Below are 26,601 nucleotides of genomic sequence, written 5' to 3'. Positions count from 1 at the left end.
TGTAGGAAAACTGCAGGTCACACTGCAGTTACATCAAAAGTTTATTTTTTTCCCTTTTTGGGATAAAGGTTTAACATGAATAAAAAGTAATCATTGTAAGCACCCCTGCCAGTGGTAAATGTTTTGTCTCAACACTGATACATTTGCAGTACAGCTTGTTCTGTTGGAAAACAACAGGCGTATTGGCTTGCTCATCAGATAAAAAATAAAATAATAAAAGAAAATAAAAGAAAAATGATTTGGCACTTCAACTGCAACTCCAGCTCTTTTATATGATGCATTATGGAAAAGACAAAATGTATGGTAGGTCTTCCATTGGGGAGGTTTAATCTTGTTTCCTAAGTGAACACCATGACTGGGGTAGAGAGGGAGGGGAATCTCCCCAAGCATATAAAAATTCCATAAAAATATCCCTTAGTTAGTAGACACTATAGATTTTGCGCAAACCAATCAATAAACGCTTATTGGGATTTTTTTTACCAAAAATATGTAGCAGAATACATATTGACCTAAATTGATGAAGAAATTCGATTTTTTACATTTCTCTGGGGGTATGTTTTATAGCAGAAAGTAAAAAATATTGTTTTTAGAGCAAAAAATAAAAAACAACCAAAAACTAATAGAGAATATAGAATTTCATCATACATTTTTTATGTGTTTTTATTTCTGTATTTGACACAATCTAAATTTTCTCCATTTTCCAATAATGATGACCACCCATCACTGAAAAAAGAATGTGGACATATTCTTCTCATACTGGGACAAGGATAGCCAAAAGAAGAAAGATTCCAAACTCCAACACTCTATACAAACTAAAATTAAGATTTTGGCTAATCCTAGTCCTAATTGTACACCACCCTAATCCTGGTCTAGTTGAGGCAAATGGATGCAGCTTCAAATACTTTAACCACTTCAGCTCCGGAAGGTTTTATCCCCTTCCTGACCAGGCCATTTTTTGCGATATGACACTGCGTTTCCTTAGCTGACAATTGCACGGTTGTGCAACACTGTACCCAAATAAAATTAATGTCCTTTTTTTCCCACAAATAGAGCTTTTCTTTTGGTGGTGTGCATTTTTAGCAGGACTGCAACACTGCAGTGGACAAATCCGACACGTAACTGACATTTTTGGTCCTTTTTGGGGACCAGTGACATTATTACAGTGTAGGGTGAATAAAAATTGATATGTAAAAAAAAAAAAAAACACACACAATTAAAAATCAGATTTTTTTTAATTTTTATTTTGTATCAAATTTTTTTTAATAAAGTGCTTTTGGAGTAAAAATCTATCTAAATATAGTTTTATATTTAAGATGCCCTGCCATTTTAGTTTATTCAGCACAAAATGCAGCTTAGTTATGTAGCATGAGGCTGTATATTCTGCAATATTTATACTTTTGGTAAACTCATTCAATGAATCCAAGCTCTGCAAGGTGAGATAACATGCACTCGCAATGTTATGGTTTTAACTAAATAAAAGAATTTGAGTAGTTTTCCATCCATGTTTGATTAACCTAAAATCGGTTCTGATATCACTGTTTTACTAACCTGACAGCTTATTTGTCTAAATTAAAACTTTCATTTTGTTTGCAAATATTAAAGTTTCTAACTACCAGCAAGAATAAGTCCTTACATTTAAAGAGCACCTGTCATTTCTGATCCATCATGGCAGCGCTTGTTAAAGGGCATCCAATCACCTGCTGCGGCCACGTCCCTCACCTTATTGTGTCACTGCCACATCACCAGCTGTTGGTGAGTCAACAGCGGGTCAGAGGAGGAGCCTCTGCGGGACAGAGATGACAGTTGCTCTTTAAAAAAGCGATGATTTAGGTCAAGTTTATCTAAATAAAGCCTTTTTACTAGTGATTTAAGTCATGATGATTTCATTTAGCCACTTGATTTAAATGAAAACCACCCTGTTACAGTGATCAGAGCCAAAGAAATGCACTGTTACTGTACGAATGACACTGGCAGGGAGGGGGTTATCAGGGGCGATCAAAGGGTTAAGTGTGTCCCTAGAGAGTGATTTCTAACTGTGGGGGATGTGCTTTGACTAAAGGAAAACAGAGATCTTTGTTTCTGCTTAGCAGAAAAACAAGACCTCCATTTTCCCCCCGTCAGAACAGTGATCGGCAGACCGCCGTTCTGTCTTTACTCAGAACAACTGGCGTGTCCCGGCGGACAACGCATCCACCGGAGCCGCTGTGTCCAATCACAGCGGGAGCGGGGCTCCGGCGGCCTTGTGCGCGCCCTGGAGCCAAAGGAAAGATGTATCTACAGGTAGGAGCTCAGCTATGAGGAAAGATTAGAGGAATTGAATTTATTCACGCTTGATAAGAGAAGATTAAGGGGGGATATGATCAACATGTTCAAATATATAAGGGGTCCATATAGTGAACTTGGTGTTGAGTTATTCACTTTACAGTCAACAAAGAGGACAAGGGGGCACTCTTTGCGTCTAGAAGAAAAGAGATTTCATCTCAAAATACAGAAAGGTTTCTTCACAGTAAGAGCTGTGAAAATGTGGAATAGACTCCCTGCAGAGGTGGTTCTGGCCTGCTCAGTAGATTGCTTTAAGAAAGGACTGAATTCTTTCCTAAATGTACATAATATAATTGAGTACTGGCATTTATAGGTAAAGTTGATCCGGGGAAAATCCGATTGCCTCCCGGGGGATCAGGAAGGATTTTTTATTTTTTTCCCCCTGCTTTAGCAAATTGGATCATGCTCCGCTGGGGTTTTTCGCCTTTCTCTGGATCAACTGTGGGTATAGAATTGGGTATATGGGATTGTATGATATCATTTTTTATTTATTTTTTGTGGTTGAACTGGATGGACTTGTGTCTTTTTTCAGCCTGACTAATTATGCAACTATGTACGTTTTTTTTCAATTTTTAATGAAAATACAAAATGACAAAAAGACAAAATGAAAAGAAAACAATATATAAAACATCAATGATAGCGATAAAATACACCCCAGAATATATAGCATGTACAAACACTCGAAAGGGGGGGTTTGATTCTGGTGGTGTATGGAGGTCTCCTCTACTATTTTCGCGGACCAACCGCTTCTTCAGGAGGATATCTAAGTAAGATTATAACAATTAACATACAGGTTATTAACAACAATTATAAAAATAATAAGGACATCATTTATATAAACATGTGTAAACACCTAGAAAGGGTATGGAGCTCAACTCACCCGACAATCAATGAGAGACAGAGCCAAAAGAGAAAAACATATATAACAGGTGGCAGGGACCCTATATTCCCCCTACGGCGGACATGGGGGATTGGTGAAAACAGGTGCTGACAAAAAAAGGAGATAAAGAAGTTTTTATATACATTTTTGAATTAAAAAAAAAAGGGAAAACAACCCAACCTATACCCCCATTAATTGATAATCACTTACCAGGTTTTTTAAAATTATAAATGTATTATTTCGTTGGGTAATACTCTAGGGTGCTTAGACGGTTCCCATGGCGTACAATTTGGGTACAACAATCATTTTTAAAGATATTTTAAATATCCTAGAGGAATAGCAATAAGATAAAGAGAGATTTATCTTATTGCTATTCCTCTAGGATATTTAAAATATCTTTTCTACAGATATTTTTTGTTACTATTACTAAAAAATATTATATGTATTTGATTATTGTATAATTATAATGTTTAAATACTAATTAATAAATATCAAATCTAAGGCTTTTCCCCTTTTAGGACTTCTCCTCATCCGATGATGCGGTGACAGACGGAACAAATATATATTTTTTTTTTTCTCCCCCCCTTTTCTTTGTCTTATACTTTGGTCTGGAGCCCCATAATTAATTTCCCCCTCCGGCGGACATGTGCTCCTCCTGGCTTTGGGAGGGGATTGGTCCCCTTCTACAGCTTGCAGGGCTAACGTGATGGACACCGGAATTCCAGTGTCTCCTCTCCATTTTGGCCCTGCGTACTTCCGCTGCGGCTTTAGACACACCGCAGTTGCGCAGTGTGGGGGCGCTGACTGCGTGACGTCATACGCCGCCGATTTCCGGTCCGCGGGCGTGTTTGGCGTGACGCATGTCGGGGAGCCCGTAAAACAGCGGCCATTTGACCGCTGTGTTTGGGCAGGTGAACGGACAGTTGCTGTAACTGGAGGACAACATTGTATCACATCAGGTAACATGCAACTTTTAAGATCCCCTTCTGGAGATACTATTTTTATTTTTATTTATTTTTATTACTACAATGTTGCGGGATTTTTCTTTAAACAAAAATTTATTTATTTTTCCTCAGATGTAACGATGCCTTACTCCTTATGGTAAAAATGATTGTTGTAGCCAAATTGTACGCCATGGGAACCGTCTAAGCACCCTAGAGTATTACCCAACGAAATAATACATTTATAATTTTAAAAAACCTGGTAAGTGATTACCAATTAATGGGGGTATAGGTTGGGTTGTTTTCCCTTTTTTTATTCAAAAATGTATATAAAAAGTTCTTTATCTCCTTTTTTTGTCAGCACCTGTTTTCACCAATCCCCCATGTCCGCCGTAGGGGGAATATAGGGTCCCTGCCACCTGTTAAATATGTTTTTCTCTTTTGGCTCTGTCTCTCATTGATTGTCTGGTGAGTTGATCTCCATACCCTTTCTAGGTGTTTACACATGTTTATATAAATTATATCCTTATTTTTATAATTGTTGTTAATGACCTGTATGTTAATTGTTATAATCTTACTTAGATATCCTCCTGAAGAAGCTGTTGGTGCGCGAAACTAGTAGAGGAGACCTCCATACACCACCAGAATCAAATCCTCCCTTTCGAGTGTTTGTACATACCTATATATTCTGGGATGTATTTTATCGCTATCATTGATGTTTTATATATTGTTTCCTTTCATTTTGTCTTTTTGTCATTTTGTATTTTCATTTAAAAAGAAAATTTTTTTTTCAATTTTTTATTTCTTTTTTTTCTTTTATGTTATTATGAAAAGTACCGGTATAGTCCAATTTAACTATTGGTCTGGGTTGGTTAATAGGAGATCAGCGTGGACAGCTTTCCCAATACCCCCACACCAAACCCCTTTTTGTATCTTAAAATTTGTGGATGATGGTACTAGTTCAATTTGTAAAACTACGTTTATTTAAGGCGTTATAAATTCACAAAAATAACTGAATGAATCATGGAAACCGAACACCAAAGATCACAGCTGTTGGTGGATATATTATGTACCAGATGATGAATGATTGATAACAATTTTAGGCTAACTATTTAAAGTCCAAGTATATTACATCAACATAGATAATTTCATTCAGCTCTTTGAGAGCCTACGGGTATTATTTAGCATAAGTCAGAATTACTTCATTAAAATGTTTTTGGATCACTTAAGTGTTAATTTACTGTGGTACATGTTTGGGGTGTCAATGGCCCCGTTATACTTAGTTTAATCATTTTACCAATCATTCTAAGCTTTCAGAAAAATGTGTACAATACATTTTTAAAAACACCTTTCAATACACATTAACTCAAAGTGCACATAAATGAATAGAAAAAGCAGCAAGCAGGATTAATGCAATTAATTACATTTATTGCTTTTTATCCTTTCTCCAGTTCTTCTTTAAGTAAAGGAAAACATATATTCAATAAATCTATTTTACTAGCAAAATGTGTATTGTTTGTTCAAATGTAAAAATAATTAATAAACACACACACATATAAACTTGGTACTGAATTTCGATGACATTATGTATATGGAACAATCTAAATGATTATCCTTGCTTTACTAGAGACGGTAATATATTCAGAGGGATGAGTGATTTAAAATTTGGAGCAAGGCTTAACTATGTTACATTCTGTATCAGCAAAACATAAAACTCACAAACACAATCCCAAACCTGAAAAAGGTAAATGAATGCATACTAGACAACACGTGGCCAATATAAAATTATCACATAAAAGGTGTGACTTTATATATGACTATTTTTCTCATTGCAGTTAGGTGAAAAAAAAAGAAATATATCCTTGTGAAAAATAAAAAAGGAAAAAGAAATATATCTTAGAAACTCAAACAGATCAAATCCTTGGATCAGCACTCTACTTTGTATTTTTTTAATGCAACTAATCAATTTTTGAAACCATTTGCAATACCTGCTAAAGCCAAGTTCCTGTAGACAACTATTCAACTGCACTTACAGTAATAAGCTCTTTTTAGCTCTAGTTGCAAGGGGTGCCCTTGATTTTTTTTTCATGACTTTAAAGTGAACAGATGTCTATTGAGTTTATTATATGGTCCTCTTCTCAAGGGTATATACATTCAGTAAAATTAGCCTTTCCCTGTAACTCAGGTTCTCCATGCTGCTTACTAATGTAGTTGCCCTTCTGTCATCTTGCTTTCAGCTCAGTGACATCCATTCATTGAAGAAGTGCCCAAAACTGAGCTGCATACTCAAGATGTGATCATGTTACTGCTTTGTATATTGGCAGGTCTTCTGTAAATACACAATACTAACTACCAGTAATTATTTTCAAACTAATATTTGTTGTGCCTAATATTATAGCTCCTTCAAGTTTAATAGGTGGTCCACGGTAATGCGCTAAGGTAAATCAATCTGTTGCAATTATTGTGGTAGTAGACCCCTTGTTTGTATGTGTGGAGTTTTGTTAAAAGTTTGTTGTCACCATGGAATTTTATTTATATGCCTGTAGCTATACAAATATAATTGTTGCCAAGATAATTTGTGCTTTTTTTATATGTAGCTCATTGCAAATTAACTTTTTATGATTTTTTATTATTTTTATGTAATGTCCATTCCTAATAAAATAGTTTTTGTGTAGGAAAGGGACAAGGTAGACCACTCTATGTGTCCAGTATTAAAGCAATTTAAACTCACATAAACTTAATTGATACATGTGGCTTAGTGAACTTGGCAGTATATAGGGAGATCTTCTGAGTACTGTTGGATGATACTAAATTACTTGCAGCTGAAATTGGTCTGCTTAGTTGACAGTGAGTGGTGACACAGCTTTGGACACTTAGGCCCCTTTCACACTGGGGCATTTTTCAGGCGCTACAGCACCTGTATAGTGCCTGAAAAAATCTGGCCCCTTTCACTCCAGTGTGAAAGCCGGAGGGCTTTCACACTGGAGTGGTGTGCTAGCAGGACGGTGAAAAATGTCCTGCTAGCCGTATCTTTGGTGCGGTGAAGGAGCGGTGTATTCACCGCTCCTACCCATTGAAATCAATGGGGCAGTACGGCTATACCGCCGGCAAAGCGCCGATGCAGCGGCACTTTGCAGGGGGTTTTAACCCTTTTTCGGACACTAGCGGGGGTTAAAACCACCCCACTAGTGGCCGCTTACCACCACTAAAACATTGGTAAAGCGGCGCTAAAAATAGCACCTCTTTACCATCGACGCCGCTCCCGCCCCAGTGTGAAAGGGGCCTTAGATATATGAGACTTTTGTTGTTTCCTGCATCTGTCCGTATTTAAATGTATGCAATTGACATCCCAGATGAGCCTCCTTTTACCTATTGACGCCTGTCACCAAAAGTGTGGAAGAGCATATGTAGAACAGCAGAATGCTGGGATTGCTAAGCACAAGGATTTAGTTGTTAGCCATGATTAAAGAGGAAGTAAATCCTGATGGGTTTACCTCTTCTTTGTCTCCCTGCAAAGGTAAAACATAATGGGCTACTATGCATCGCATAGTAACCCATTATGTGTCACTTACCTGACACAGGAATCAGCGATGTCACCGCTGTGCCCTGTAGTACTCAGCGTCCATCTTCTTCCGGGTATCGCTGATCCAGCCATTCACAGTGCCGGAGCAGCGCCTCTAATGGCATATTGCCGTTCGCAGCGGCATGCTGCTAACAGCGATAGTGCGCCTGCGCGCCGCTGTCTATGACGCATGCTCTGTAGACAGCAGTGCCTGTCTTTTATTAAATATCTCCTAAACCGTGTAGGTTTAGGAGATATTTCTTGGACCTACAGGTAAGCCTTAATCTAGGCTTACCTGTAGGTCAAAGTGGTTTGTAAGGGTTTACAACCACTTTAAGCTCTGATGACTAAAACGTGTTGGCTTTTTATGGCTGTTTTTCACCTGCATCAATAAAGAACCATATTTCAGCCAATTTTCATGGCACCATCCTTTACCCTTTTATATATTTGATGCTAGTAGGCTCACTTTAATCTAGTCCCACACCTGAACCTTGAGGTATACAACAAACATGAAATTATTAAAAGCTCTCTGAATATGGTCATTAACTACTTCTGGACCGCCCATATACTGCGGCAGGGTGGGCCAGCTGCATGAAACAATGTACCTGTACTATGTTAGCATCTACCGGGTCTGGGGCATGCGTGTGCAACTCCAGCGACCCACTCCCACTATGATTGGACACAGAGGGAGCTAATCAGCCCACAAATCACTATAGCTCAATTTTGCAAGTCATTCTAACACTATTGCTGTTTCCTAGCTGGTCAAAAACTGTTTTTGACGTAAAGGGATGCTTTTTGGATGCTATGGACATTTTCAAGTGTTATGTATTTTTCACTTTTTGAATTTGCTGTCAGGCTCTGTCCCTGTGTGCTGCAACGCTTGCAGGAAACGGAGCCCAGAACAATGATGAATCAGGCAGATGATCCGGCGGAGGATACATCGGGGGGACATCGCAGGATCCTGGGGACAAGATAAGTAAGCTGTGGCTCGGTGTTACCGCTTTTGGTAGTAAAAATTCACCCCGATCCATACTCGGGATTACTGCCAGGGAGGTTAAGCGTCACGAGGTGACGTACAAAACGTACAACAGGACTACGTAGAGGCCAGTAGCCAATAGCTTTCGTCTCCAAATATTTTCTGAGCACGCGTGGCACTTTGTTCATTGGAATTCTCTACACACGATTGAAAAAAGTCTGATCGGATTCTGTTGTCAGAAAATGTTAGATCCAGCTCTCAAACTTTTTCCGTCAGATGGAAAAAGTCTGATAGAGCCCACACACAATCGGATTTTCCAACAACATAAACTAATCTGACTTTTTCCATCTGAATTTCCGACCGTGTATATGGGGCATTAGTCAAATCTTCCACCTTTAATTCCATTTAGGGTGTGCACTCACCTCTGTTGTTGAACTCCTGTTTCCAGATGGTCATAAATCTCTCTATCCTATAAGACCTGGAATTTAACAGCTGTACCATTAAAGACAAGGACTGAGAAGAAGGCTGGAACTGACCTTGACATAGCAGACCTGGCCTGTTGAGAAGGTACCAGGGGTTGTTTACTAGCAGTCTTGAGTATGTCTGTACACCGGGTTTATCTGTGCCAGTTTGGTGCAATTAGAATCTGAACTTGTGGGCAGTGACGTCATTATGCTGTGCAGGACAGACCACTGAGAGGATCTGCTACAGAAGTTATGTATCTTTACCTCCATTTGTGTTTGTGTTGAGGATTTGTGTTTCACTTGTTGTCTCATGTTGTGGAGCACCAACTCATCCTGTTATTGTCAGTCGTTTTTTTTATGGTCCTTAATAAACATTTTAAAATGGAAACCATTATGATCCCTTTGTGTTTCTTTTGAGTTGGAGTGGCGTGTTATGGGAGAGGAGGTTGGATATTTAACCCTTGAAGGTATATATGCTGGTTTGACCACCTGGAAACAGCAGTCTTACAACATAGGTGAGAGATTAACAAAACAAAATCCTAATAAAGGCTGTGCTAATGCAATCAAAAAACATCAAAAGGAATTTCAAGAGAAATTATATAAAGAAAAGTTATATAAGCCCACCTAAAATGTATATCCATATCTACTATCTGCTTAATATTATGAAAGTGCACTTGTGGCCTCCATAATTAGGGAGCTCTGGATTTGGTAAGAAGTGTATTTTTAATTGTGGTGGTGGTGGCAGTGAAGAATTGTCCCCGATGATGTTTCACTTATTTTTTGTAGAACTTAAAGTGATTCTAAAGGTTGTATTTTTTTCTTCAAATAACAAATATTTTATACTTGCTTGCTCTGTACAATAGTTTTGCACAGAGCAGCCCCGATAATCTTCTTTTTAGGCCCCTCATCGGTGGTCCTGACCCCGCCCCCTCTTGCTATGGGGGCATTCAAGCAGGCTCACTCCAGATGGCGCACTCCTCTATTCTCACACTGAGCGTGGCTCAGCCTCACCCCCGCTCTGTCCTCCTTGGCTCACTGGCTGTGAGTTACAGGTGTGTAAGCTGAGGCAAGAGAGAGACTTGGGAGAGCCCTGCTCTTATGCACATCGCTGGATCGAGATGGGGATCAGGTAAGTATATGGGGGGGGTAAGGATCTGCACCCAGAAGGTTATTTGCCTTAATGCATAGAATTTATGGAGGTAAAAAATCTTCTGCCTTTAGAACCCCTTTAAGTAGTCCCAAAAATTCATCATTGCACATTGTAGAATTTTAGTGAACTTTTACATAATATGTTACAATCAGTGTGGTGGTCTCAAGTTTATTTTGAGATTATGTTTGGATTTTGCATGACATCCACCCATCATTTGACTATAGGCCAGACGAGAAGCAGCTAAAGATGAATTCTAGGTATGGCTATTTTTGCATCATTACATTGTTCCAGCTTGGACAATTGTACAGTAAGTATGTATGTGCCATGCTACCCTGCTGCTTAACCAGTTTCTGACCAGCTTACACAGATATACTGCGGCAGAAGGGTTCTCCTGGGCAAAACCCCATACGGGTACATCCTTCCCCTTTTCAGCCACCAGAGGGTGCATGGCACGGCAGGGGAACCAATGCGCGTGGCTGGTGGTCGTGATCACCGTGGGCCACGCGCGATCGCGTGCACGAGCGCCAGCGCAGGAATTTTTGTAGTAAGGAACGGTGATATGTCTCCTCTCTTACTCAGTCCTACCCATATACAGTTAGAACACACATTTAATCCCTTGATTGCCCCCTAGTGTTAACCCCCTTCCTGACAGTGACATTTACACAGTAATCAGTGCATTTTTATAGCACTGATCGCAGTATAATTGTCAATGGTCCCAAAAAATTTGTCAAATGTGTCCGATCCATCCATCGCAATGTCATAATACCACTAACAATCGCAGATCACCGCCATTACTAGTATAAAAAAAAATAATAATAATAAAAATGCCATACATAGCCTTAGTCAAGCGAACATCCTAATATGATCACAAAGTAAAAGGGCAGCCACTCAGCACAGGACCCAGAAGCTGGTGGTGATCACTATAGCAGCTGTGTCTACTACAGTGAATTTCAATTTGCACAGGGATCTGCCAGGTAAGGCACATGCATTCTTACACTGGTCCAATCTTCACCAATGTAACTATGTAAAAATAGACACACTTGGAATTCAGCTTTAATAGAGCGTCAGTCCTGGTTGAAAACTCTATAAGTACAAATGGCATATATGCGCACATTGCAGATTACATTTTTAATTTGCGATATTGCATACATTTTAACATTCACCGACATACATTAGATGTGGGTTTTAATGCACATTAACCACTTCCCACCCGGCCAATGCACATATACGGCCGGGTGGGAGCCGCCTACTCCTGATATGACGTTCAGGAACGTCATTCAGGAGTAGCGGGATCGCGCGCGCGCGCGCGCGCCCGCGCAGCGGCGCGATCCCGATGCGCCCGTGTCACCCGGACACGGCGCATCTCAGATCGGCAGGAGGGCTCTGTGATTGGCCCTCCTGATCACATGACGGCCGTGTCCAATCACGGCCGTCATGTGATGTAAACAAACAGCCGGTTGCTAGGCAATCGGCTCCTCCTCTCCTCACACAGAAGTCCTCGCTGAGGAGAGGAGAGCAGATCGCTGCAGCCGGCTGCTGATCAGTGAGTATGAGCTGCTTTTTACAGCTTTTTACTCACTGATCACCAGTCTAGTGTACACAGTAAACACACCACACAGTAAACACATCACACAGTATAAACACAATGTCCCCACACATGTCCCCAAAACATACATGTCCCCAAATAATAAAAACACATGTCCCTAATAATAAAAACACATGTCCCCCACATATGTCCCACTAAAATCACATGTCCCAATGATTATCTGCACACATATGTACGTGATCACCTGCACACATATGTACATGATCATTTGCGTACATATGTCCGTGATCACACAAACCAATTATTATACACTTAACGGATTTTTTTTTACCAAAAACATGTAGCAGAATACATTTTGGCTTAAATTTATGACAAAATTTGATTTTATTGGATTTTTATTGAAGTAGAAAAAAGAAAATATTGTTTTTTTTTTCCAAATTTCCGCTTTTTTGCGCTTATATCGCAAAAAATAAAAAACGGAGTCGTGAATAAATACCACCAAAATAAAGCTCTATTTGTGCGAACAAAATGATAAAAATATCATTTGGGTACAGTGTAGCATGACCGCGCAATTGTCACTGAAAGCGCTAGAGCGCTGAAAGCTGAAAATTGGGCTGGGAAGGAAGGGGGCGAAAGTGCCCTGTATTGAAGTGGTTAACACAAGTTTTCTGTGCCTTTCTGAAAGGTTGTAGTCAAGTTTTATAAAAAGGAGGACTTTCGCCATTTTGCAATGAAGCATGATTACCTGTATAAATATGCATTACAGCACATAATAATGCCTTTCATCCATGTTACAGAACAGTTTTTCACCTCACTTCACCACACAGCAGTGATCTTCACAGCATAAATAAACATCGGCTCTCTGTGGACTGTCCCTATTACACAATAGGCATCTGCATAGATATGAATAGACCTTTAAAGTAGTACTAAAGGCAAAACTTCTCCTTCATCTTATATAGAATATAGGAAAGTTATAACCTCCGTCACTTTCTTTTCTGCCATCTGTGCCCCATTGGGGAGATTTCCTTTCACCTCATGTTCTATGGCCAAAACGTAGTGAGTATAAATCCCTTCAAAGGGAGTGAATCCCTGGTTATCACCAGAGCTGGTGTCCCTATTGGAAGATTCCTCTCTTATTCTATTACCAAAATTTTGCATTTTATTTCAGTGTTGGTGATAATGGGCACCAGGACAATTAGAGAGTCTTCGTAATTAATAAAGAGGACACAGACAGCAATAAAAACCTGATGGTGTTCTAATACCTCGCCACATTGAAACAAAAAAAGTTGTGTCTTTAGTAATACTTTAACTGTGCCCTAAAATCATCCTTCAATAATACGTTTATAAAATTGCAGCATCAAAAATACCAGTATACCTGTCAAATTTAGGACAGTTAATGCTAGACATTATTATCACCATATACAGCCGTGCAAGCCTTCCAATTCCTCTTCTCTTCAACAGTATAATGAGGTCCATAAAATACTCAAATAATTAATCACTTTGAAAAATCATATGTGATTCAATCCATAATATCACCATTACAAACGTTATCCACAGGATAATCCATCATATTCATTTAGATTTCTGTAACATATAGACATGCTCCATTACTTTTTCTATCCACCTTGTCCCTCCAAAAAAACAGTATAGCCTTGAATGTCCTAGTCATGTAATTCTACTATTCAAGTAATTTACCATTTTGCTTGTTAGAATTGCAGCATTTGTGAACATATATTTTAAATTCACTTCTGTTTTTAAGATGGATTAATAACAATTTTGTTGAAAATTTTCAGCTGCATTCTTCTTCAACCAAGGGTAACTCAATTTGCGTGTAAAAAATATAGCAAATAATGAAAAATGTTATAGCTTATACAATTGCTACACAAACCATGTTGTAATTTATTGTTATTGACAATTACCTTTCCTTTTCAATTTGCAGTGCTGTAGAATCCAATGCAATATGGCAACCTGGAGGCATTCTGTACATAGTTGGTGTACAGAATGCCACCAAAAATCTAATTTTCTGCTTGTGTGATTGGCTCACTGATTTTTTCAGAAGTCTGCACTAAGAAACAAGTCAAATTGTAGTCACCCCCTGCAATAGAAATGTACGTTTTGGCGAGATACTCTTTAGGGGTTAATCACTTCTAAAAGGAACGCAGACGCTGAAGCTTTCCTCATCAGAACTCAAAAAGTGCACCAGCTGATTCAAATTAATTAGTCATTCCTTCGTTCAGACTGAGTATGCGATCAGTCTAGTAAAAAAAAGAGCCATTTCTTCTAGGTGTGAATCAGCTACACAGTTTGTTAAAATCTTTGCAATGTACATCGATCACTCAGAGAGGTTTGTTTTTTTCTCAAGAAAAATTGAGTTACTCTTTATATATGCCTATAAATATCCATATCATAGCCAAAGCAGACCCCCTTTCCTTCAGGTACAAGCGATGTGTTTAACATATAGTTTGAGTAAATACATATCCCAGTGCTACTATATGCTAACCCAAACTTATCACAGAAATAATAAAAATATAATATATTATAGAAAGCAGCTACCACCTAACAATGCTATCACTACACTAAATGCAGAAACAAAATTAATAAATAATAGTGAAGTGTTTTCAACTAAACACTCTAGAATGACAATATATATATATATATATATATATATATATATATATATATATATATATATATATATATATATATATATATATATATATATATATATATATATATATATATATATATATATATATATATATATATATATATATATATATATATCTCCATATTTCTCTCCATGAAATACGTGAATTCAGCAGTAACTGCCCTGTTTCGAGCATACCATGCTCTTCATCAAGCTGTTTATACATTTGTTTTTGCATATTTCTCACACTTAAATGATTCAGATCATCAAACTAATTTTAATATTACACAAAGTTAACCCAAGTAAATCCAAGATGCAGTTTTTAAATTATTAATTTCATTTATTAAGGGAAAAAAGCTGTTCAAACCTGCCTGTCCCTATGTGAAAAAGTAACTGCCCCCATCCCATGCTGAATCATTAATGAGCTGTAATTAACCACAATTTTTTGGAAAGCTGAGTTAAATTTCACTTGCCACACCCAGGCCTTATTACTGCCAGACCCGTTGAATCCAAAAAAATCACTTAAATAGAAGCTGTCTGACAAAGTGAAGCACGCTAAAAGATCTCAAAAAGCAACACATCATGCCATGATCGAAAGAAATTTATGAACAGATGAGAAACAAAGTCATTGACATGTATTAATCTGGAAAGGATTACAAAGCCATTTCTAAGGCTTTGGGATGCCAGCGAACCACGATGAGAGCCATTATCCACAAATGGAGAAAACTTGGAACAGTGGTGAACCTTACCAGGAGTGGCCGACCAACCAAAATGACTCCAAGAGCATAATGATGACTCTTCCAGGAGGTCATAAAAGAGCCCAGAACATCTAAAAGACTGCAGGCCTCACTTGCCTCAGGTAAGAATGGTGTCCATTATTCAACAATAAAAGACTGATCAAAAATGGCATCCATTGGACAGTTCCAAGGCCAAAATCACTGCTGACCAAAAAGAACACAAAGCTCATCTTACATTTACCAAAAAATATCTTGCTTTTCCCTAAAACTTTTAGGCAAATATTCTGTGGACTGATGAGACAAAAATGTAACTTTTTGGAAGTTGTGCATCCCGTTACAGCTGGCATAAAACTAATACAGCATTTCATAACAAGAACATAATACAGTCAGACATGGTGGTGGTAGCGTGAAGGTCTGGAGCTGCTTTGCAGCTTCAGGACCTGGACAACTTACCATAATTCATGGAACCATGAATTCTGAGCTCTACCAGAAAATCCTAAAGGAGAATGTCCAGTCATCAGTTCATGACCTCAAGTTCAAGTGTACTTGGGTTATGCAGCAGGACAATGATCCAAAACAGAACAGCATGTCTACCTCCAAATGGTTCAAACAAAGCAAAATTTAGGTTTTGGAGTGGCCTAGTCAAAGCCCGGACTTAAAGCCAACTGAGATGCTGTATCATGACCTTACACAGGTTGTTCATGCTGGAAAAACCTCCAATGTGGCTGAATTAAAACAATTCTGCAAAGAAGTGTGGGCCAAAAATTTTCCACAGCAATGTGAAAGACTCATTGCCAGTTATCACAAACGCTTGATTGCAGTCGTTGCTGCCAAGGGTGGCACAACCAGTTATTAGGTTTAGGGGGCAATAACTTTTTCACATAAAGCCAGGCTTAATACATGAAACCATAATTTAAAAACTGCATTTTGTATTTACTCGGGTTATCTTTGTGTAATGATAAAATTTGTTTGATGATCTGAGTCATTTAAATGTGACAAATATGCAAAAAAAAAAAAATAAGAAATCAGAAAGGGGGGAAATACTTTTTTGCAGCATTGTGTGTGTATATTATATATATATATATATATATATATATATATATATATATATATATATATATATATATATATATATACACACACACACACACACACACACACACACACACACACATAGTTCATGTGTGAATCCTACAACCAATGTATATAAAGTGCCACAGAAGATCAATGATAAAAAAAACTGTGCAAAAAAAAAAAAACGTAAAAAAACATTCAAAGTCCAAATAGTCCCATAGACCATACAATATCTGTGCAATCAAATGAGAAACTAAAAAAAAAGAAAACAAAGAACTTCCGAAACACAATATCTTAAAAAAACACCACCACAGTGCCCTACACCACCCTTTGTGGGTATTCCCTCGCCCAATACTATGGACCCCACTAATATGTGAACTCATATGTGCTTTGTATGTACAGGTACTCCTCACTTAACGTCCAGGTTCCGTTCCAATGACCAGGTTGTTAAACGAACAGGTCGTTAAATGAGGAGCCACAAGTAATCCATATTTTAAGCATTCTTAACTACTGTATTGTGAAAAAAGGTCTAAACACAAAACTACAGCACAATAACATTGTTTTAATTTGCATAAGTACAGAACACAAACGAAAATTCTGTACTGTACAATATAATGATGTATAGCGTGTCGTTTGGGTGGGGAGAGCTGGTCTTAAGTCCAAGTGGTTGTTAAACAGGTAAGTCGTTAAACGAGGAGTATCTGTATTGACACTTCATTCCATGAATTTTACCATCAGATCGCAAGTATGTTCTCAAAATCCAATAAAACAAGGAAGGAAGCACAGACATCAATAGTGCAGACCGCTTAAATCATATTTATTAATAAAAACAAGTATTGCACTTACATAAATTGTGTTAGGAATCTCATGCTAAGAATTTAAAAGTGCTAAATTAGGTAATTTTGTGTTAGAGCTGCTCCCCTGAAAAGTACAGTTGCTGATTTTTGAATGTCAGGGTGATGAGTGATAAGGGGTGCTAGAGAACAAGAATCCTCAATATATATATATATATATATATATATATATATATATATATATATATATATATATATATCAGAAAATTACGGCGTATAGAACTGTTAATCAAAGCAATTAAAGTGCATTGTGCTAACTAAATATCAATTCATAATAATGGTGATGCATTCATAAATCAGTTTTTCACCACCTGATGGTTTTCTGCTGTTATCCCTAGTGCCAGGACAAGGCACCAAAAAAATGTGAGCTACCAGTGTGGCATTGTTTTTACTATTGCTTTTATTAAACGTTATTATGCTATGGTCTCATTTTATGTTTCATAATGGTATACCCATGGTTTAAAGGAAAATCGTAAAGGTTTCCAGTTGCAGCTCCAGTGACAGATCAACAGAACCCACAGATATATACAAAAAAGCCTGTTGCAACCTTTCTTTTTAATTAAAGAGGTCATGCCAATTTGGTGAGTAGGCAATTCACTCACATCTCCACCGGATGTTATTCACAAGATTTGCCTTGGTGACAGTGTTACGGATAAGATTCACAGCACAAAAAATTACTAATGGATGTTGAAAGATTGATCTATGAATGTATCACCATTATTATGAATTGATATTTATTTAGCACGATGCACTTTAATTGCTTTGATTAGCAGTTCTAGATAATTTTCTGACATCTATCACTTATCACCCTACTATTGCACTTACATGTAATTCATAAAATCAGGCATGGTATAAACACAGGCAAAACACTGTTCTCTAACATGGTGTCCAAGCCCTGCCCAGCATGACTATGTCACTGCCCACTTGACTTTCTCAAAGCATTCTTTGAGAAAGCCAATTGGGTGCTACGCGGCAGGTGTCCCAATACTTTTGACACTAGTAGGTCATCCCAGTGCTCAGCCCAACTTGACCCATGAAACTAAAAATCTGACCACTTCCAGAAAGTTTTACATTTCTGACTGCTCATGCCACCTTCCCCTGCTGCCATGCACACAAACAGCAGGACCCTGCACAGCTACCACTTAGCAAACATTAGGATTTCAGGCAAGATTAGTCATTTATGATCTATGCAAACTGAATTGCCAGTTGGAGCAGAGTTGTTAGTGCACAAAAATGTAACCAATGTGTGGTTTGTAATATGTGAGGAATGGAAGAGGAATCACTGCTGGCATTATACAGTATTCTACTGCATGGAAGCCCCTACATTCAGCCCCTCAGTCCTGTCATCTAATCATCAGGGGCTGTTCAGTGAGTCCCAAATGTAAATAAATGATATCAGGAAACACTACAGAGTATCATTTGACACATCAAATATCACATCCAAGGTGGCAGCCCTCAGCTGCAGTCTCAGTCCTGTGCAATAGCATATCATCAATCATTGTATGGAGCTTTAATGAAGAAAACAAGCTTATTTGGCATACAGTCCATGCAAAGATTGTTACTAATAGCAACAGTATGGGTACAGAATTTCTTGAAGCTTAAAGAGGAGGTACAGCCCCAACATGAAAAATTCTAAGTCAGCAGCTACAAATACTGCAGCTGCTGACTTTTAGAGTGGTTGTAAACCCTTACAAAACACTTTCACCTACAGGTAAGCCTAGATTAAGGCTTACTAGTAGGTGCTGTAAATATCTCCTAAACCTACATGGTTTAGGAGATATTTACAATTCCCCATATGAGGATTCCTTCTGAGCATGTGCTGATGTATTAGGCGCATGCGCACTTTAGAAGGGTCACAACGTGCCGTTTTCATTAAAGGACATGTCGTGCCTGGCGGCTTCGCAACTCCGGCCAGTCACAGAGCCGGAGTCTGTGACCCCGAAGGAAGATGGAGGCTTCCAGACGGCGATTAAATCGGGGACATCGCAGGCTCCTGTGTCAGGTAAGTGACACATAATGGGCTGCTATGTGATGCATAGTAGCCCATTATGCTTTGCCATCAGGGTTTACTTCCTCTTTAATATATGGAAACTTACCTGTTCAGGGATCCCAGCCGATCTTCTGATTTGCTGTCGGGTGCAGTCGCCCCTATTCCTGGTAAGGAAACCCGGCAGTGAGTGAAGCCTTTCGGCTTTATAGACGGTTCCCTACTGCGCATGCACGAAGCACACTGCGCTTTCTAATTGGTCCAGAGGCGGAGGAAAGAGGAGGAGGCAGCGGCCCCATCTCCTGGAAGTGGAAACATGTACCCATTCCCCCATCCGCCATGAAATATGCCAAATGTGGCACTGGAGGGGGGGGGGGGGGGGTGAGACGGATAAGCGGAAGTTCAATTTTTGAGTGGAACTCCACTTTAAGCTCTCTTTCATGTGCATAAGGTAAGAACATCCTTTGAGGTCTTTCTCTTCAAATTACAGCCTAGTTTTGTGAACTGTCTTTAAATGATTTTTTGCCTTCCTGCCTGTTTGTTTGTATACCTTCAAAGATGAATGGCACTAGCTTGATATTGCTCATTCCACCCCACCAATCTGTCTATCTGGTCCACTACAAGCTGACCCCTGTCAAAAAATGTTTTTATCCATCCTTCTGTTTTTAGAATCCCTCAAAACATGTCTATGTGTCACGCATTACAATTTCCATGACTACCGAGATCCTGACTGCTAGTGGAACCAGCAATACTCGTGTATTTTTTCAGTCTTGGAAGCTATAACTCCATTTACACCGGAAGCCACGTAAATGGAAAGCTACTTGAAATTGTCAGATCGCTTTATTTATAGCACGCAAAGTCCTTTACCACTCCCCTTCTAATTAGCTATGCAGAGTGGTTGGCCAAAGAAAAACAGGCTTTTAAGATCAGAGTGAGAGAGAGCTAGTATAAAATATGAAGGAAATAAAAGGCTTATTTTTAAGAGGGAATGAAAGAAATGAAAAAATATAAAATATGAAGCAAAAAATGATAAGTTGTTCCATGCAAACACCGCATGCAGCAGCGACTTCTTTTGTTCTAATTGTATGTATACCAGAAAGCATTCAACAGAAAGCTCATTGAATAAGTAAACATAATTACTAACAATCTGTCTTTATTAATGTGACAAAGGATACAGACTGCCCTATTAATACATCCTGATCTATTCCTTGAGTGGCCTGTGTTCCAGAGGACAGGTCACGTGGCACTGTTAACAAATAATTAAAAGCAAAGCACAGAACTGTGACCATACAGAGGTGATTAGAGTCCTTGGCTCTAAACAATACAGCAATGAAAAAAGAAAATGTATGTATCCCAAGCCTGATTACAATTTACGGATGTTAAAGTGGCTATATAGCTCCTGTAGCACACATAACTCCCTCCCTCACCTCTGCTTCTTCAAGTTGTATGAAAGGTTTGCTCAGGAATTATTGGGCATGTGCCTGTATAACATAAGGGCAACATTTCACCTCTGCAGCATACCATAACAAATGATGCCACTGACATTCAGCACTCCAAATATAGTGAGCGTATTATTCAAAAACACCATATGTGCTTGTTTAGTTATCACAGTACGCCACCACCATATTGTTGCTCGTGCAATAGCTGGGATATCAACTATAAAGCAAACACACACAACTGGCCTTGAACTTTAACAACTGTACATTGAAGCAAAGATTATCTTACATAATGTTCAAAGGTCCAAATCATACATTGTTGCAGAATTGTTGCATTGTTGCAGAACATTCCATAACTTTAAACAATATAAGGATCCATAAGTAGCTACATCCTACAGCATACATATGAATACCTCCCTCACCCTTGCTTAAACAGCAAAACACCATAACAATACAGTGGAATGACACATTTCTGAGACATGTCCCCTTCATCAGTCTCTGACTACCCTCTAAATGAAAACACTATTCAACTGATGCTGGCTCTTTAGTAATCAATCTGCACTCACTAAGCTAACTCATAAACAAGGGCCTAAATATGTCTCTTTGCTTCAAAAAGGTTCTGCTACTAAGCATTTGGGAAGCAATTTCTGACATTATTCATGTTCTACTACTTGGTACTTTTGGTGTCTGGAATCTGCTCCTTATCTTGGTTTGAGAACCTTGTATCCTATGATGACTTCTTTTACTCAACTTCCCTTGGTAACAGTCAAGCTTAGACTGTGACTTCTGCTGTTTGTATGCTGCTTGCTTCGACCTTCTACTGGTCTGCCACCTACCCTGACCTCTAGGTTGAACCTGACCATGACTCTGCCTCATGATTTGGTACCGCTCTGAGTTGTCAGCTGTTCCCAGCCAGAGAGTCCCACAGATAGCCCTAAAGCCAACACAAGCAGCTCTAAAGTCAACTGCATCCCCACTAACAAGGACGCTGATGAGGACAAGACAGTAAAACTTGAATTTTGCCAACAACCTTCTGCCACCAGCTAGTGACACAAAGGGTCCACCTTATCTGTGACTTTGGAAATGTTAAATTGCTAGGTTCTCTGGCATGACCATGCTTGGACACCACTAGTTTTTTTTTTTTAACCATAGTGCTAGTTTTGCCTGTAGAAGTACAAACTGCTAAGCAAAAGCCTATAAAAATGATATCCTTTTTATGGCTCCTATTTGGAAAAATGATATACCAATAGCCTTACCTTGAACTGACAATCACATGTCACACTGTCTCCGATCCTTAAACACTCTCCGTCAAATTTACAGGTATTGGTGTCACATAGAAAAAGATCATTTTCTCTGTCATCAAAACCTGAAATGTAAAGACAAGAAAAATCAACAAAAAATTATGAACTGAAATCAAGAAAAATAAAAACGACATCATAAAATGGGTGATTTACTTTTATTAGCTGACACTCTTTCTTACTTCTAAGTTCATAAGGCCTGTATTATTGTTTGAATTAGACACACAGCAGGGGAATATACTGAGACTGGAGCAGCTGGAATCTGGAGCAGCTGTGCATGGCAGCCAACCAGCTTCTAGCTTTCGTTTTCAAAGCTTAAAGACGATTGGTTACCCTGCACATCTGCTCCAGATTCTGTCTGCTCCAGTTTTAGCAAATTCCCCCCAGTATTTCCAAGATAGAAGGAACACATTCTGGTTCATAAAATAAGATCAGTCTTTCTATAATGTTTTTACTCAATGACATACTAGGACCCTTAGATTAAAGTACAATAATAGTAAACGGGCAATGGTAGTTATTTTATTAGTGCCTAATTTGATTGCAGATTGCTTGTTAAACTGCAAGGAATAAGGGTACCCTGTTCTTTACACATGGAAGTGAAATAAAGCAGCATTCTTCATAGGCTTTTCTTTTTTTTCTATGGACAGTATAAGACATCTGGGCGGGGGGGAGGGGTGTTTAGAAATACCAGAGTTCAGCTTGAAAGATACAATATTAAACAGAACATACCCATATACATTAGACTTCAGATCCATTAAGATTTAACTGTATTGATTCTTTCATTACATTCCTCTGTTAGAAACCACATCATCGTATTAAAAATGAAAGAAGAGTCAGCAGACAATAGCAGAGTCCTTAACATATTTATACTGTAGCTGATTTGCCCTTTCTGGGTAGAAGGATAGATTTTAACCAAATCAAACATATTAGAAAAGAGCTACAGAAGGTGCAGCCATGTGTGATGTATACAGTAACCCAGAGATAACATATTACTCCTATAGAATACACTTTAGGAATATCATACAAAGCTAATAACCCATAACAAATCTATCACTGCCTTCATAAAGGATACTGTTAGTTCAATACAGACATCAGTAGCTTATTATTGACAAGGACAATAAAAGGGTAAGATTCTAAAAGCTTAAAAAGAAAAAAAAAGCCATGATCGCCCAATTATCTTATTAAATAGGTTTCAGGCACAGAGATGATTTACAGGTGCAGTAACTCCAGGGCTCATCCTTCCTTATTTAATTAGCATATTTCACAACTTGGCAGTCAATACAACACCAGTCATGACCTAATGCTGAAATTTAGATAAGGTTGCCACAGCTAAATTGATGCGACAAAGCAGCATTTTGGATTTTTGTCCTGAATTTGACCTTTTTTTTTTTTTTCTTTTTTTCCTCGTTTTGCGTAAGGGGTATCATCTGCATAAGCAATTAACTCCCCAGTGACTGTAGCCATTGCAATGGCCCACAAATCACGTTACATCAGATTTCATTCATTCTTCCATTCATTTGTAGTTAAGGAGAGCAAGCAATTTGTCACTGCTCATACTGCAAAACCACTAGGTATTGTAATGCTTTATGTTTAAGCAAATATAAAGTAGAATGAAGATATTGCCAAAATCAGGTATAAAAAAGGTACAACCTGATTTTGTTTTTTTTTCAGCCTTTAACAAAGAAAAGAAAAAATAACAAGTTTAAACATAGTGTGATAGTATATGTTCATATGTATGGAATGCTGCAGTTTGACATCCCTTGATGTTTGTGCAGCCAAAGTCAAGTCTGACACATGACAAACGAACAATTCTACTGTCTGCAGGCTTTCTTCTGTATGACTATAGATTGATCTATTGGTCAATTAACAGTATGTATAAATTATGAATCATTCATTATACTGAGCACGATATGAAAGTTTTCCATGTTCAGAAGAACGCACTGAAATAGATGATGTTCTACCAGTCATGTGCATAAATTATCAATATCTACTTCAGACAATAAATCCCATGTCAACAGAACTTTTTTTGCCTTTTTGGAATAGCTAATAAGTGCAAGGATGGGGAAAATGTACACATTGCTATTGTCATGATTAATCACCATGGAATGCCAACGTTTCCAAGTCATTGTATACAGTAACTACTAACAGATCTAATAATCCAAGCACAATGCAAGCATTATTAGTAAACAATGGCAAAAAAAAAGTTGTGTTTTTATACATGGTGGGTTGTATTATTATTATTTTTTTTTTACAGGCAGCTTAAAGTTGAACAGGTAATAAAACTTTACATGATATTTTTTTATAGGTAGGTTTATTTATATTTTTCAGTATTGTGGAAATTAATTGTGACTAACAATATATCAAACATTACAGCAGACATGATTTGCATGTTGGAGATTATATATATATATATATATATATATATATATATATACACACACATATATGCAAAAATATGTATAGCTATATAAGAAAATCTATATATAAAAATATGTATAAATATATGAAAATATAAATATATGGGAATAAAAAAAATATATGAAAAAGATATAGGAAATATATATTTGTATAAATCAATATATATGGTGGAATATACATATGGAAATTTATATATACATTTTTATATGCATATATGGAAAATATTCATATAAATAAATATATATATAGGAATATGGGGACATTTGGAAATATATATATATATATATATATATATATATATATATATATATTCCAAATGTCCCCATATTCCTATATATATATATATATATATATATCTATATATATATATATATATATATATAATATATATATATATATACATACAGAGAGAGAGAGAGAGCAAAGATATATAAACACAGTGTATGTGTTTATATATATATATATATATACATATATATATATATATATATATATACACACACATAACAAATCTTTGTATATGTATCCACCATCCATGTCGGTGATATTGATTGTGATGATTTTTAGGCATCCCACAAGTGAAGTGAATGGAAGGTTTGGCGTGAGGATGGAAGGTTTGGCGTGGGGTTGAAAGCTTTGGTGTGGGGTTGGAAGGTTTGGCGTGGGGTTGGAAGGTTTGGCGTGGGGTTGGAAGGTTTGGCGTGGGGATGGAGGGTTTGGTGAGGGGATGGAGGGTTTTGTGAGGGGATGGAGGGTTTTGTGAGGGGATGGAAGGTTTTGGTGTGGGGTTGGAAGGTTTGGAGTGGGGATGGAAGGTTTGGTGAGGGGATGGAAGGTTTGATGAGGGGGTGGAGGGTTTTGGTGTGGGGTTGGAAGGTTTGGCGTGGGGATGGAAGGTTTGGTGAGGGGATGGAGGGTTTTGGTGTGGGGTTGGAAGGTTTGGTGTTGGGATGGAAGGTTTGGTGTTGGGATGGAAGGTTTGGTGTGGGGATGGAAGGTTTGGTGAGGGGATGGAAGGTTTTGGTGTGGGGTTGGAAGGTTTTGGTGTGGGGTTGGAAGGTTTGGTGTGGGGATAGAAGGTTTTGGAGTGGGGTTGGAAGGTTTGGTGTGGGGATGGAAGGTTTTGGTGTGGGGATGGAAGGTTTGGTGTGGGGATGGAAGGTTTGGTGTGGGGATGGAAGGTTTGGTGTGGGGATGGAAGGTTTTGGCGTGGGGTTGGAAGGTTTGGTGTGAGGATGGATAAGCAGATAACATGGACTATGTAGGATGACTGAGGGAAAGCCTTGCTGCCTATGTGTCAATGTCTGCAGTAGAGGATCACTTACCAGAACAGTTCCAGCCTGTCGGGGTTTGGCAATCACTGAGGGAGGTGGGAAAAGCTGCAAGTTTCCCCGGTCGAGCTATTATTAGTAGAAGAGACGATAAGAAGAAGGAGCAAAGGCAATCCCAAAGTGTCCAGCAGCAGCCCGGTCTGTGCGGCTCTCCCCCCACCATGTCTATAGAGGCAGGCGGCACTCGGAGATGTGAAGAGAGGAGCAGCGGCTTATCATGACGGGATCCCCGGCCGGCCGGCAGTGACCCTCTCCCAGTATCCTCCCAGTCCTCTCCCAGTCCTCTCCCAGTCAGTGCAGCAGGACGACAATTCCAGACGGTGCCGGAGACAGAGCGCAGCGATGGGGAGATGGCAGAGCAGCACCGACACTGCCGGGAGGGGGAGAGGAGAGGAGAGCGGAGGAGAGGGGCGGAGAGATCCGCACTGAGGACAACACACACTGGAGACTGGGAGCAACCTATGTGCTGACAAAATCCCCGACATCCATTGTATCAATGACACTACCGGCTCTATCACTTCTTCTATAGGGACAGACCATGTTTTACTCGTGTCAGGGTGTGAAGGATGTCCTTATTCTGTAACATCGCTACACATCCTCTATACAATGGCCCTTATATCTATTCTCCCTATCATCCTGTATGTCTCTGCCTCCTGGTCTGAGCTCCTAAACCTTTCCTTTTCTCACTCACTTCCTGTTTGGAACCAGCAGAGCATGTAAGGTGCATGTAAGGTTTATGTAAGGTGTATGTAAAGTGCATGTATACGCATGTAAGGTGTATGTAATTTGTATGTAAGGTGCATGTAATTTGTATGTAAGGTGTATGTAAAGTGTATGTAAGGTGCATGTAAGGTGTGTGTAAGGTGCATGTAAGGTTTATGTAAGGTGTATGTAAAGTGCATGCAAGGTGTATGTATATGCATGTAAGGTGTATGTAAAGTGTGTGTAAGGTGTATGTAAGGTGCATGTAAGGAGCAT

General features: G+C 38.6%; 1 protein-coding gene across 2 annotated transcripts in view; it reads right to left on the bottom strand.

Moving 5' to 3' along the window:
• The window catches only part of TMEFF2 (transmembrane protein with EGF like and two follistatin like domains 2), a 955,470-nt gene extending 929,322 nt beyond the window's left edge, over positions 1–26,148 (bottom strand). The window contains exons 1-2 of one of the 2 annotated variants that reach the window (XM_077448742.1): positions 25,618–26,148; positions 21,833–21,942 (exon numbers count right to left, since the gene is read on the bottom strand). In XM_077448742.1, coding sequence (XP_077304868.1) covers positions 21,833–21,942; positions 25,618–25,786 — 279 coding nt within the window. In that variant the 5' untranslated portion in view covers positions 25,787–26,148. The remainder of the gene's footprint in view (positions 1–21,832; positions 21,943–25,617) is intronic. The other variant, XM_077448743.1, reaches the window with a different exon arrangement.
• Between the last annotated feature and the right edge of the window lie 453 nt (positions 26,149–26,601).

The sequence above is a fragment of the Lithobates pipiens genome, unplaced genomic scaffold, assembly GCF_037356315.1.
Source record: "Lithobates pipiens isolate NorthernLeopardFrog02 unplaced genomic scaffold, aLitPip1_a1.2 Scaffold_22, whole genome shotgun sequence".
Lineage (NCBI taxonomy): Eukaryota > Metazoa > Chordata > Amphibia > Anura > Ranidae > Lithobates > Lithobates pipiens.
Note: the sequence above shows the minus strand (reverse complement) of the source record. Positions and strands in the feature narration are given on the sequence as shown.